The 12,376-nt window shown below is 43.3% G+C and overlaps 1 protein-coding gene across 1 annotated transcript; it reads right to left on the bottom strand.

Moving 5' to 3' along the window:
* Positions 1 to 4,037: 4,037 nt before the first annotated feature.
* On the bottom strand, positions 4,038 to 9,258 carry ASTE1 (asteroid homolog 1; the record flags this gene model as incomplete). The annotated part of the gene is made up of 4 exons (XM_084260139.1): positions 4,038 to 4,467; positions 4,754 to 4,949; positions 5,790 to 6,000; positions 7,945 to 9,258. 4 exons carry the CDS (start codon positions 9,256 to 9,258, stop codon positions 4,179 to 4,181), a joined length of 2,010 nt encoding a protein of 669 aa, XP_084116265.1. The 3' UTR covers positions 4,038 to 4,178.
* Positions 9,259 to 12,376: the final 3,118 nt, after the last annotated feature.

The following is a 12,376-nucleotide window of genomic DNA, read 5'->3' as shown; positions in this document are numbered from 1 at the left end:
TTTTTGCACAGGATGTGACCGCTGTCGGATCACTGTTATTCTTTTCTTTTTCTGTGATTGAAAAGCCTATACTGCAATTTGAAGTAAATGTTTGCTTTTCTTAAGTGTGTTGTCTCTTTGTTTTAAAAGAAACACCAGATCAGCGTGCCTGTTTTGATATAATTTCAGGTACAACCTTTGTTTTGTGTCTTTTTCCATATTTACTTTAGCTTATGACTGTTAATCACTTGAGTGATTAGACAGTACTGCTACTGAAATGATTTGTAATGTATCGAGTTAGAAAATGAATGCTCTTAATCCTCACTAATGGCAAGAACCTGCCTACCCCTCTTTTAAAAAGCAGCTTAGTATTCCTTCCTTTTCCTTCTTCCATGCTGATCATAAAAGTAAAACTTTCTACTGGTAGTATATATAACTTAAATTTTTAACTTACAGAATGACTTTTTGTGGCTAGAAAAGCATTAAAGCAGGTTTGTGTCTTGTGGGTTTTTTTTTAAATAGATGATAATGTCTAAATACTCTAATTGGAAATTCTGTTCTTTCTCAAAATAGACTGGCAGCTGTTGTCATCAGTGCCTCCTCATTAAAGTAGGACTCCTCATCACTTGAGGAAGGAAATGCAAGGAACAGTCACCTAGGGAATCTTGAAAAGAAGATGCCTAAGATCTCTAGGGGGAGTTGGAGACTTAATGGTCTCTCTTTTGCTTGAAAATAATGTGGATACACATCTTCCTACACTGGAGCCTGAAAGCACAGCATTGGGGTTGGCTCTAGGCCAGGCTTCATGATGATGGTCATTCTGTCAGTTCATGAGGAATTGCTGTAAACAGGCACTGGGATATTTCTGCACTTACCTTTGAGGTTTGCCCCACGTGCCATGCTCAAAATCTGGGGAGTGAATGGGAAACGAGGCAGTTTGGAAAGTGCAGTATTGTCTCTGAAAATAGTTTATTTTACTTTTCTTTTTTTTCTCTGGAGATTGCCAGACTGGGTCAGGAAGTGGGGCTGCAGTCAGGAAGGACATGAGCACACCACTGACTCCACATTGCACACGCAATTCATCCGTGGCTCTGGCTGACCCTGGGTCTGCTCAATATGCACATGCAGCCCAAGCTACCAGGGGGCTTGAAATTGATTGTGTAAAGGCAGAGACAGCAGCATGTGGCCCTTGTCTCTTCCTGCAGGATGTTACATGAACCGCTGAGCTGGTAGGGCCCGAGCAAGATCGCCTCTTAAAGAAGTGCTCTCGTCTTCAAGCAAAAGTTTCTTGCTTCCAGCAGTTGTGAAGCCTCTCAGAAACTGAACATCTGTGTCAGTGTTCCTCCTGTTGAACTATTGCCACCTTTGGCAAGTGGGGCTGTGGTTGGTCAGTGTTGCTGTAGTGTGTTCAGTACTTCAGTGGCATTTCAGAACACATGAATTAAATCCTTACTATCCTTCAGTAAGAGCAGATGGTAGAAACTGACAATGCATGCTGATGAAGAACCTCTTGGCTGCCTTTTGGGTTTTGAGAAAGTACAGCAACCACACCTAAAGTTGTTGATGTTCTTTCATGGGATTTAACTGCTTTGTGCTTTGCTCTTGGTTTTGGAGTCCTAGAAATCCAGGTAATTACAGAAGTGCAGACGAATGCCCATTTGTCACCTTAGTTTGGAAGTGTTGTTGCCTAGCCTTTAGGAAAATGTTATGAAGTACCCCTTTCCCAGCACAACTCTCCCTTTCTGATAGGTCAGCCTAGACAGAAGTACAATTTCAGTCTCTTAAGAGCAATTTTTGCCTCCTTACAGGTTAATTGAATGCAATTCACTTTAAATGTTCCAAACTAAGTTTTTCTGTGATTTCCAGTGGAAGAAGAAACACTAACAAGTCATTCAACCAGCTCAATCTCACGATTTCTAAAACATGCTTGGACTGAATTCCATTGCCCTAGTTTTTTTGGCTCCACTCTTGATCATTATCACCAACAGGAAGACGGAGAGATTTTTCAATCAATTTTCTCCATCAGTAGTGGGGTCTTTCCATAAAACTTAAGAGGCATTTCATGTGGGATGAAAACAGGCAGCAACCAAGGGATTAAGTTTGCTTATACTAAAGCATGGAATAAAGAACTTCTCAGGTGTTTTGTAAGTAAAGGCCCTGTGTTTTTTTTATTTTTCCTACAAAGAAGATTGAAAACCTATGATGACTCAGAAAGGGAAAGTGCATCACTTGATTTAGATTCTGCATAATAACCCTAGAATCAGTAATTATTTTATTCAGTATACAGGATTGGTGTTTGCAATGAGATACATTTTTATCAGCAACAAAGAACAGATGAATTATGCATTGAGAACACATCTCCAGTGGAGTAATTTTTAGTCAAGTGGGCACTCCCCCAATTATTCTCAAAATTCCATGGGATCACAGCAGTGTTTTTATCCAGAAGTGCAATATCTGAATTTATCCTTTTCTTTCAAACTATCAGCAGGTCTCAAGCATTTATGTCCACCAGCAGTTTTCAAGTATGGCATTCAGAGTAAATCAAGATCTGTCTTCTCACAGCCTGATAAAGTGTGGTCAAGAATGCCTGGATTTTTATACTGAAGATTTATTTTAAATGTGACTTTTCCTGGTGATTAAAAACAGTAAAGAACTACTCTCTTGGTGAAATGAAACTTGTGGGATCATAGTGGATCAGAGTAAGATTTGGATGATTAAAGATTTCAAGTTTTAGTTTCTAAAATCAAGAACTTCAATCCTTTCAACTTTAAAGTCATCTGGTGTAAATGTGACTGTAGACAGCTGGAACTAGACGTCCATTTAGAAATGGGTTGTGAAGTTCTATTAGCTGTCTGTATGGTTGAGTGTAGGTGCCATCTGCTGGTAGTATAAGTAGCAGCTTTAGTACTGGAAAAACACTGAACATCACAGACCATCTCACTGTTTTCTCATGAATGTTATACATCTTTTCTCATTGAATCTGTTATGGCTGTATCAAGACTAAGCTGTGTATCAGAGATCCTTCTTGTAAGTGACAAGATCTGGTGAGTTACTTCTGTGTGGATAGCTGTCAGAGGCAGTAACCAGGACTGAAGACAGCATGTGATGCAGGAATCGGGTTTGAATTCTGGTAAGCAGTGGGCAAAACTTTGATTTAAGGTAGAAATTGTCATTTTTCCTGAATGTACAAAAAGGTGTATGGATTCTTGAGGGGGAAAAAATAGAAACAAAACCAAAAGAGAACTGTACCAAGTAGATTTCTTGTCACACTGGAAAACCAAGAGTTTCAGAAGAAACATACTTCAGAAATTGATTAATTTTGCTGGAAAGTTACCTATTACAGGCTACTGAAATAGTGATGATGTAGGATTGTTTAAGCTACAAATTGTTTTTCAGTATTACTATGTTGATAGTAAAGGCTTGTCAAGTGCTTAAGTGTGTACAGTGCAGCAAGTTGAACAGGTTTGTGACTTCAGTATAGCTGTTAGAGTAAAAGTTTATAGGTTATAACCTGTAACAGATCTGTGACCTCAGTATAGCCCTTCGAGGAAGGTTTCCTCCAGTGACAACTCTGTTAAGGGCAGAAGATTGTATAGTTACTCTGAATTAGCAAGCCCACAGAAACTCATTACTGGGTGATAGCTTTGGGTGTGCATGTAAGCGTTTTACCCTTATATCAAAGGGGGGGACAGGGAATAGAAGCTGATACTTCTCCTCAAGCATAGTTCAGTACCTGTAATTCAAGCAAGTGCAAATTCCTCAGCTGTCTGAGTAAAGCTCAATCGCCCCCAAAGTACCAATACCCTACCTGCAGAGACTGATGAGGTTTCTATTTAATTTTATCTGAGATTGTAATTGTTGTGTTCCTATAACAATGCTTAAAAACTGGATTTATTTAATTTTTTTTTTTCAGAAAATAGAAGTGTTCAGGTAGATGGATGGATAGCCAAATATTTAGGAAGATAGTTCTAAAGTCCAGCTCTGAATTCCTAAACCATTTTGCTCTCATTTTCAACTAGACTGACCTTTACAGAAAAACAGAACAACACAGCTTTTATATAGCACCACTTTTATAAAAGTAAGTTACAAAAAAGGTAAATAGAAAAAAAGTCCCCTGAGCAAATCCCAATACAGTCACATATTTTAATACAATTTCTTCCATCTGCCTGGCATGAGAAGTCACTCCAGGAACAGTGCTTTCAGTCACCCACTCCAAGCGATGCAAACCTATTAACGCTGCACAGAGGCTGAGTTTCTGGTAGAGCATGCCCAACAGCCTTTTTTTTCTTCTTAGATGCTTTCTTCTTTTTATAGGACTCAGATTTGGTCATCTTCTGAAAGAAGTCTGGAGATACAGTTGACTCCACTGTATTTAACAAAGCCTGATAAAGCTGAGTCATTTTTGGAGATAAACTAAACAGATTTTCCACAGAAGGTGTTGACTTAAGCTCTTGATACAGTCTGTGCACAAGGGTCCCAGAGTAAAGCCTGCTCAAAGGAAGGAGAGAATCCTCATTTAGAAATGCACCTCAGCAGGACAGGTAGAGAAGCATGCTGCTTAATGAAAAAACAGATTGTAACTACACACAGTATCCAGCAGTGGGATCCTAAGGGATACCCACATTCTATTCTGTTTTTCTCCATAGTGTTACCTTTAAGAAAGGGGAGTTCAAATGCAGTAAAACTGGCCACAGGAGTTTGATATGGGAAATAAACCATGAAAGTGTTCTACCTGGGGGGTTGTGTGGAAAACAGATCTCTGAAACATCCTTACCTACTTAGGTCTGGCTCAGTGAGAGGAGTGCAAAGCAGCTGGTTGAGATACAATCCCATCTGAAGACAGCACTGCCACTGGCAAAAACTGTGCGCGGCATCTAGATCAAAGGCTTTATTTTGCAATTGCTTTTCCTTCCATTTTAGAAATTCTTTATATGCCATACTGTCCTCTTCAGCACATAAAACTGCAGCATCTAGGTTATAAATAAACAGTGACATGCAAGTAAACTTGCTGTGAACAGTATGAGAGTTACCTGCAATGTGCAGAGTCTTTGAACCTTCAGTTCTCTTTCGGGAAGCATTAGTAATGTTTTCAGATGGCTCAGTTGAGTATGAACACCCAAGGGAATTAAAATTTTGTTAATTTGGTAATTCTATTTGTTAGGTCATTTGCTATACCATTGTATGAGCAGACCAATGATTTCCATCTTGTTTCCCACCTACTTGGGAAGCTGGTGACAACCCTGTCAATCCAGTTCCTACAAACTGGAACCTAACGAAACTGTCCAACTCTGGCATGTGTAATCTTTGCCATCAAATGAAGGACTCCTAGAGGAAATGCCACCATACTTCTATTAGGTATAAACACTACTGAAACAATTTCTGTGCTTAGTACTCTCAACTGCTTGCAACACATAGGAAGATAAAAAGTGCCTGTGCAACTCAGCCTTTTTAAGTACAGATGATTCTAGAAAAACTCGTGAGAAAAAAAAAAAGAGTGCATCAATAGTATTCTCTTTTGATGCACAGGTATGTTAAGCTTGATTTTTGTAAGGTTTATATCTAAATTAAGCTTTATTCCTACAGAAAGTATTTATAACGCAAGTTAATGTTTTACAGGAGCTGTTTTACCCATGTAAAATGTTAAATCGATGGCTACCGGTTTTTCTGCTCTGCACAAATGCAAAGAATGTGACACCTCAGGATATAGCATAAATTGATGCTAATTCATCTGAATTTGGACAACTCGCTGTAAATGAGGAAAATTAATTATGGTATAGGTTTTCATAGTAGCTGAACACCTAAAGACATACCTGGATCACTTGTTATCCTGTGAAGTTCTCCAGATACTATCATCAGAAGTAAAGCTTTTAATTGATGCAACTTAACTTTTGGTTCTGAACAACGCATCCAGTAACATGTCACAGCAACAGGGAGTTGTAAGTGACTGGGGATCAATTCCAGGAAACTCATTTTCACTCCTAGAGTCTCCAGCAAAAACTTCTGACGGCACAACATGGGCACCTGAAAACAAATTAAGAAATTAGCATGGAAGGTAACGGTAAGAGACTTTTTGTTATGAGCTGTTTCCAAAAGGCAAATAAGCTTGTGCTTAAACCAGCTAGTACTTTGTATTTTTGACAAAAAAATACTTTAAAAATAGTTCCTGTGCAGAGTATCTATGAAACTTAAATTGCTGAATCATGCTATTGAAGCTTTAACAACTACACAGACCAATGTTAGAAGGATAAAAGTAATTTTTTACAATTGCTTGGGGTTAGTTTTTTCAGAGGTTTCAGAGTCTTCTTCAAATTAGCTGATTTAAAGTCCTGTGTCAAAGTTGGCTTGGAAAAATCTTGCAACCATAATGTGTTAAAATTACTTTGGTATAGTGCACATATAGATATACACACACACACATATTAAAAACCCCTGCATTTTGTGCCTCCTGGAAGCTACCCTTGCTTTCTGAGATGTAATGGTGATGTCTGTTCTTGGTATGTTGAAAACACGCTTGGCTGTAATCACACGGAAATCTGTGTGAAGCCAGCAGTTTTCATCTGCAATGTATTAATTTTTAGCACGTGTTCCCTTTTTGTTCTCCTGTTATAAACTTTATCCATAACTTCATGCATGCAACAGAATTGTTGCAGGCTGTTCTATGATTTAAAGTGCTTTCTGAACCTTTATTAGTAAGTTTTTACGTATTCTTATGCAGAAATCTACACAGCGTAAGATAAACTGAAATCAGTTTTGTCTAGAGCACTTTAAATACAGGATAACCTTTCTTCTTCTACCCTTCTGCTGAATTGATAATTCCTATATATTTAATAAGGAGAGTTATTATAATAGCAGAAGCTCAAATACATTAAACAGCATATGTACCAAGACCAACTTAAGGTGTCATTAATGTTTCTTAAAATCCCAAACCATGATTTTCAAACTCCTGAGTGTCTGCATATCACTCTCTTGAAAGGGCTGTCTAACAGTAACCTGTGTAAAATAACCTGTATGTAGGCCTCTGGATCCATAGCAGCATTTAATGGCCGTAGCAGTGATTATAGTCTTAGCTCTTAAATTAAATAGCCACCAGTAAGGGATAAAAACATGCAGCACAGCCCACACAGAAATGCCTTAACAGTTGATCTGACAGCCAGAATGGATAGTGCACGTGGCTTAAATATGCAGCAGTAAAAGACACAGCCTGTATTTCCAGGTATTTCAGAAACTGCTGCAAACAAACCCTCAGTTATGCATCTGGGGAAATGGGAGATTACTTTCTGTTCACAGCAAGAGTTACAGTATTAAACTTCAGCATTTAAATACACAGAATTGCTAACAGTGACTGCAACTAACCTAGTACAACTTTCCTTTGCTTTTTTCTCTGCTGTTTTTTCAGCTGCTGTTCTGTCTGGCAAGCAGCAGGGGTTCACATCAGCAGGATGCACACTTGTGGCAGGTGAAATTACTGGGCAGCTGCAAGATTCATAACAGTGATTTTTTAGTAAAAAAAGCATGGGTGAAATTTTGTTTCAGAACACTGTTCCCAAACAGCCCTAGCCTAACAAAATATAAATTTTCTAGTTTAAATTCCACTTTTCTAATTTCATGAAACTGTGTTTCTTCCTAGAATTATAAAAACAAGTATCAGTGTAACAGAATACGCAAGATGAAAGAAGAGCTTAGAATGGAACATTTAGGGGAATTACATGCACAACCAACTTTTCATGTAATTTGTCTTGGCACACTTGTGGGGGTGAGAAGCAAAGAAGATGAAGGCAACATAGGCAGCTTCTCAAGTATCACAGGCCAAGCTCAGAGGCCTGTAGATACCTCTGTATTAGTTAGTAACTGAGGCGGCTTAGTGCAGGCATCACATTTAGCGACCAGTTGGCAAAAGTGAGTCCAACCTACTGTTTGCAGCTCGTGAAACACTGTTACGTGTGATCTGTTGTGACAGCCATTTACCTCTATTAACTTGTCCAAAGGAAAGTGATCATCACAAAAATCTGTGGGTAGGCTTGCTGCTTGAACAAAGGTTTTTTTAAGTGTCTTTTGGAGTCTGTCAAATTCACATACAACTGGCTGACGGCTGGTCTGCTTACTTGGAGCAGAGGCTTCGTTACTTTGAGATACTTTCAGAAGCAGTCCGTAGATAACTTGTCGAATGGGCAAAGCTGTGCTGTGCGCGCTAGGTCTCTGCATGTTCTCCACCTGAACGTGGAGGAAGGTACTTCTCACTACCAGGGCATCGCTGATGAATGGGGCCAGCTTACCTTTTGCCAAAGCATCAAGCACCCACTGCGGTAAGTCAGAGTTCCTGCCCGCCTCACAGTCGTACTTCCCGCTCTGAAAGAACTCCTCGAGATTCACACTGGACGGAGTATAATCCTCCATCGACGCGCAGAGAAGCTCCCTTATTTCTTCTCTCTGGTGTTTCTTAAGATGTTCCAGCACGTTGTCGACAGCCTCGGTGGGCTCAGCGAATTGCGACAGCCAGTTCAGAAGCCCCAGAAGGCGGCCGTGCTTCCCGCCCTTCCCTGCCGCCCACCTCTGGGGCGAGCGCACCTTGCTGAAGAACACCTGCAGAGCTGCCAGGTCAACGTAGTCGTTCCCGTTCATGGCGGCGAAGAGAGGGAGCAGGCTTTTGTTCAGGCGACTGAAGTGCCGGCAGAACCTCTCCACGGAGAAGCAGCGAGCGGGAACGTAGCAGCCCTCTGCCCCCTCGGCCGCGCACACGCCCCGCCACTGGAAGTGGGTCAGGGGGCAGTAGCCGGCCGTCAGGTCGAAGACGCAGAAGTCGCTGTCGAGGGAAAGGACGGGGCAGCCCCAGCGGTTGGCCAGCCCGGCGATCTCCCGGTCGGCCTCGGCGAAGCACTGCACGAAAGGCACGCCGAGCCGGCCCAGCGTCTGCACGAAGGCCTCGCGGGTCAGCAGCGGCACCAGGCAGCCGCCCTCGCCGCGGGAGAGGCCGTGGGCCGCCCGCAGCCGGTCGGCGGCGCGGGACCGCAGCGTGCACAGCTTCCTGTCGTCGGCGCCGCGCCCGCCGTCCAGCACCACGAAGGGGGCGACGCGGCAGGCCCGCAGGCTGCCGAAAAAGTCCTGGATGGCCGCCGCGAAGGGGCCGTAATCGCCGCCGCGGCGGAAATCGACGGCGGAGGCGAAGCACAGCTGGTGGTAGAGGCTGCTCCCGTCGATGACGAGCTTGGTGTCCCTCACCCGCAGCTCGGTGAAGAACGCCCCGTGCTCCTCCACGAAGCTCGTCAGCCCCTGGACGCCCATAGCGGCGGCGGTTAACCCCCGGCGCCTGCTCATGCGCGGCGCGGCGCCGCCGGAAGTGCTGCTAGGAACGGCAGGCGGAGTCCTCCGACGAGAGCCGCCCTTCTTCCCGCCCACGGCCCCTCCGTGCGCGGCGTCTCCTAGCGACGGGGACGCAGACACGGGCCCGGCGGAGCCGTCGTGGCGGGCAGCCTTCCCGCGGCCGGGCCAGGTAGGAGCCTGTGGCCGCTTCCTCTCGTGCCCCGGGTGGCCGCGCTTCCGCCTCAGGCCGTCCCGACGGGAGCCGGAGCACCCTTAAGGGGTGCTAGTCCCCGCCGTCGGGTGGCCCTTAGCGGCCGTTACGGGGCCTGATGCTGGAGGGGCAGAAGCTGGTGGGGAGGGTGGCGTGGGGGCCCCAGCGGGGTCCCTGGGAGCAGCGCTTTCCCCGGAGGGGTGAGGAAGGGGAGCCGGGCGAAGGCGTGCCGCCCTCGCCTCTCTCTGTGAGGGTAGTTGGGCGAGGGAGCGGGGTGCTTCATGCCCGTGCATGTGCCCACAGAGTCTCTGGGCATGAGTTTCGCTTCTTGAGCGGCCTGTTAACAAAGTCTGAGGTTATCCCAGGGGATCTCAGCTTCCAGGACGTGCGTTAGGGAGGTATTCATGAGCTTCTTTGATGGTCAGGTACATTTTACCTTGATTTACCCTTGCCTACAAGCTCTCTTGCCGCCAGCACTACTAACAAAACCTTTCGTAGTTACCCTTTCTCTGGGAGCAGTAAAAACATAAGCCAGTTGAGGTGGCGTTACTTTAGACTCAGCTAGATTTGTAAAGATGTTGTGGGAAAGAAGAATGGAGCTAGTATTCAGGAGCCTGGGTTTGTTTAAATGAAGAAACTCAGGATTTTTTTTTAAAATATTTTATTTTCAAAAAGTTTAAGGGAAGTCATTGGCAGGAAAAAGTAATCAAGGCTGAAAATACTGTAGATATGTGGAGTTTAAGTATAGAAACTCTGGAATTTGTGCTGCAGTGGGTTGGGTGGCAAACTTTCGTGTAACACAGGGGTTCTTAGGGAGTGAAAAGGAAGCCTGATAGAATTGGAAAACGGCCTTGACTGGCAAAGGTTGGCTTATTTTTGGAGGTAGAGAGTGTCGGAGTATGTTAGCTATTGCTAAAGAAGCCTGAAGGTTACGTAAAGGAAATTGAAAACAGTGTCTTTCTTATATAAGCGAAGGAAGGTCAGGGGAAGGAATGGAGGTGCTGTGCACTTGGCATGTGTGGGTGGAACTGTGAAACACAGAACAACTTTGAGTTAGCAAAGTTTGTTACAACAAAACAGAAGAGGGAGACTTAACTCTAGCCAAGGAATAAGGAAAAATAAGAAGTGTTCCAGATAATGTAACTGCATTAGTTTTGCATCAGCAGTCTGCCAGACTGGGGGAGAAGGAGAAAATTAAGAACATGAACTATTTAGTACAGCGTTACCAGATAGGGCATACTGGTATTCTTTGAGGAAAAAGGGGCTGAAAAGTTGATTTCCTTAAGTTATCTCTGGTTGTTCTGAACTTTAATGAAGCGATGGACATACTGACTGCTGCTTGGGAAATACCTGCTCAGTGAGAGAAGACAGACACTGGTAAAAAATGGAAGGAAGATTGGGTTAAAGGTTTGAGTGAAGTAGGAGGGGCTACCAGTTTTTATACTGCTGGAAGAACCAGTAAGTCTCATGGTTGAGTCAGGCTGTAACGTCTATTGATTCTTAGTTGGCATTTGTTTCAAATGCAGTGGCTCAGGAATCCATCTCTTCTGTGCCATTAAAACATGCCTGTGACACCACAGTGGCAATCACTGGCCCCTGCCTTACAACACTGTTTAGCAGTACATATTAAAGCATTTCACAAAATCATGGGAAATTAAAGCAAAGAGAGCAGCAAGTTAGAGGTCGGGTTGGAAAGAAAGCATGACAGTTGGACTCGAGGTGAAGTGTGATATTGTGGTGTAAAGCATTGTTGTATAATTCCTAGGGACCAAGTATGAAAATCTGTAGGTGAGCAGAGTTGAGTGACTCTTCTACAGAGAAAAAGGGATAGTTCAGCAGTTTTTGTAAGCATAGTTATTTCTATAGGTTATGTATTTCAAAGCTATTCTATTTGGAGGGACTTTTTACATGCATGTGTAGCAATAGGACAAGGGGTAACAGTTTAAAACTGTATGAGGGCAGATTTTGATTAGATTATTAGGGAGAAATTCTTCCCTGTGAGGGTGGTGAGGCACTGGCACCAGCTGCCCAGAGAAGCTGTGTCTGTCCCCTCCCTGGCAGTGTTCAAGGCCAGGTTGGATGGGGCTTTGGGCAAGCTGGGCTGGTGCAGTGTGGCCCTGCCCATGGCAGGGGGGTCAGACTAGGTGATCTTTGAGGTCCTTTTCAACTTAAACCATTCTGTGAATTTATGGAGGCATTTGGGAGACTAGTTTGGGAGACTATATTAGGAGACTAGAATAGTAAATGGAAAACATTGCCAGTTCTGGAAAGTTTACATATAATGTTTTATGGAGTTCATCTTCCTGCCCTCCCAACATGATCCATTTATGCTTCTTCAGACAGATTTGGAGTTACAGAGGAGGTAATTTTCTATCTGGCATTCGTTATTGAGCATTTGCACTTCAAATGTTTTGTCACTTTCGCTGTCTGAAAGAGAATAGAGTCTCAGGAGTGCTCTTGTTCAAGAAACATACAGGATTTGTATCATTGTTAAGATGGCTTGTAGTAATTAAAACTTGGCTGTGTTTCATAATGTAGTGACAGGCTAGGTGCTTGTGAACACACACACACATACACACACACTTGTGGTAAGATACAGACTTGTAATCTTCATTTAGGCTCTGCATTTGTTAGGAATTGAAGATAGTGACTTGGAAAGAGCAGTTATACAATTTTTAAAATGAAGCAATTTGTCTTTTCCAAAAAACAAGGAGGTAAAAAAAGCAGATTTTGATGTGCTACAGTGATACGGTGAACAAGCCCAGGGTGACTGGGCTGGGCTGCTGCAGGCACACAGCTGCGCTAGCTGCAGGCTCTTGCAATGTCTATTTGTTCCAAAGGTTCCTCAAGCACAGATGAAGCAGGTGGCATTTTATAAAGGCAAAGTAG

This window comes from Gallinula chloropus (genome assembly GCF_964237585.1).
Source record: "Gallinula chloropus genome assembly, chromosome: 2".
NCBI lineage: Eukaryota > Metazoa > Chordata > Aves > Gruiformes > Rallidae > Gallinula > Gallinula chloropus.
This window is presented reverse-complemented; position numbering and strand designations above follow the sequence as displayed.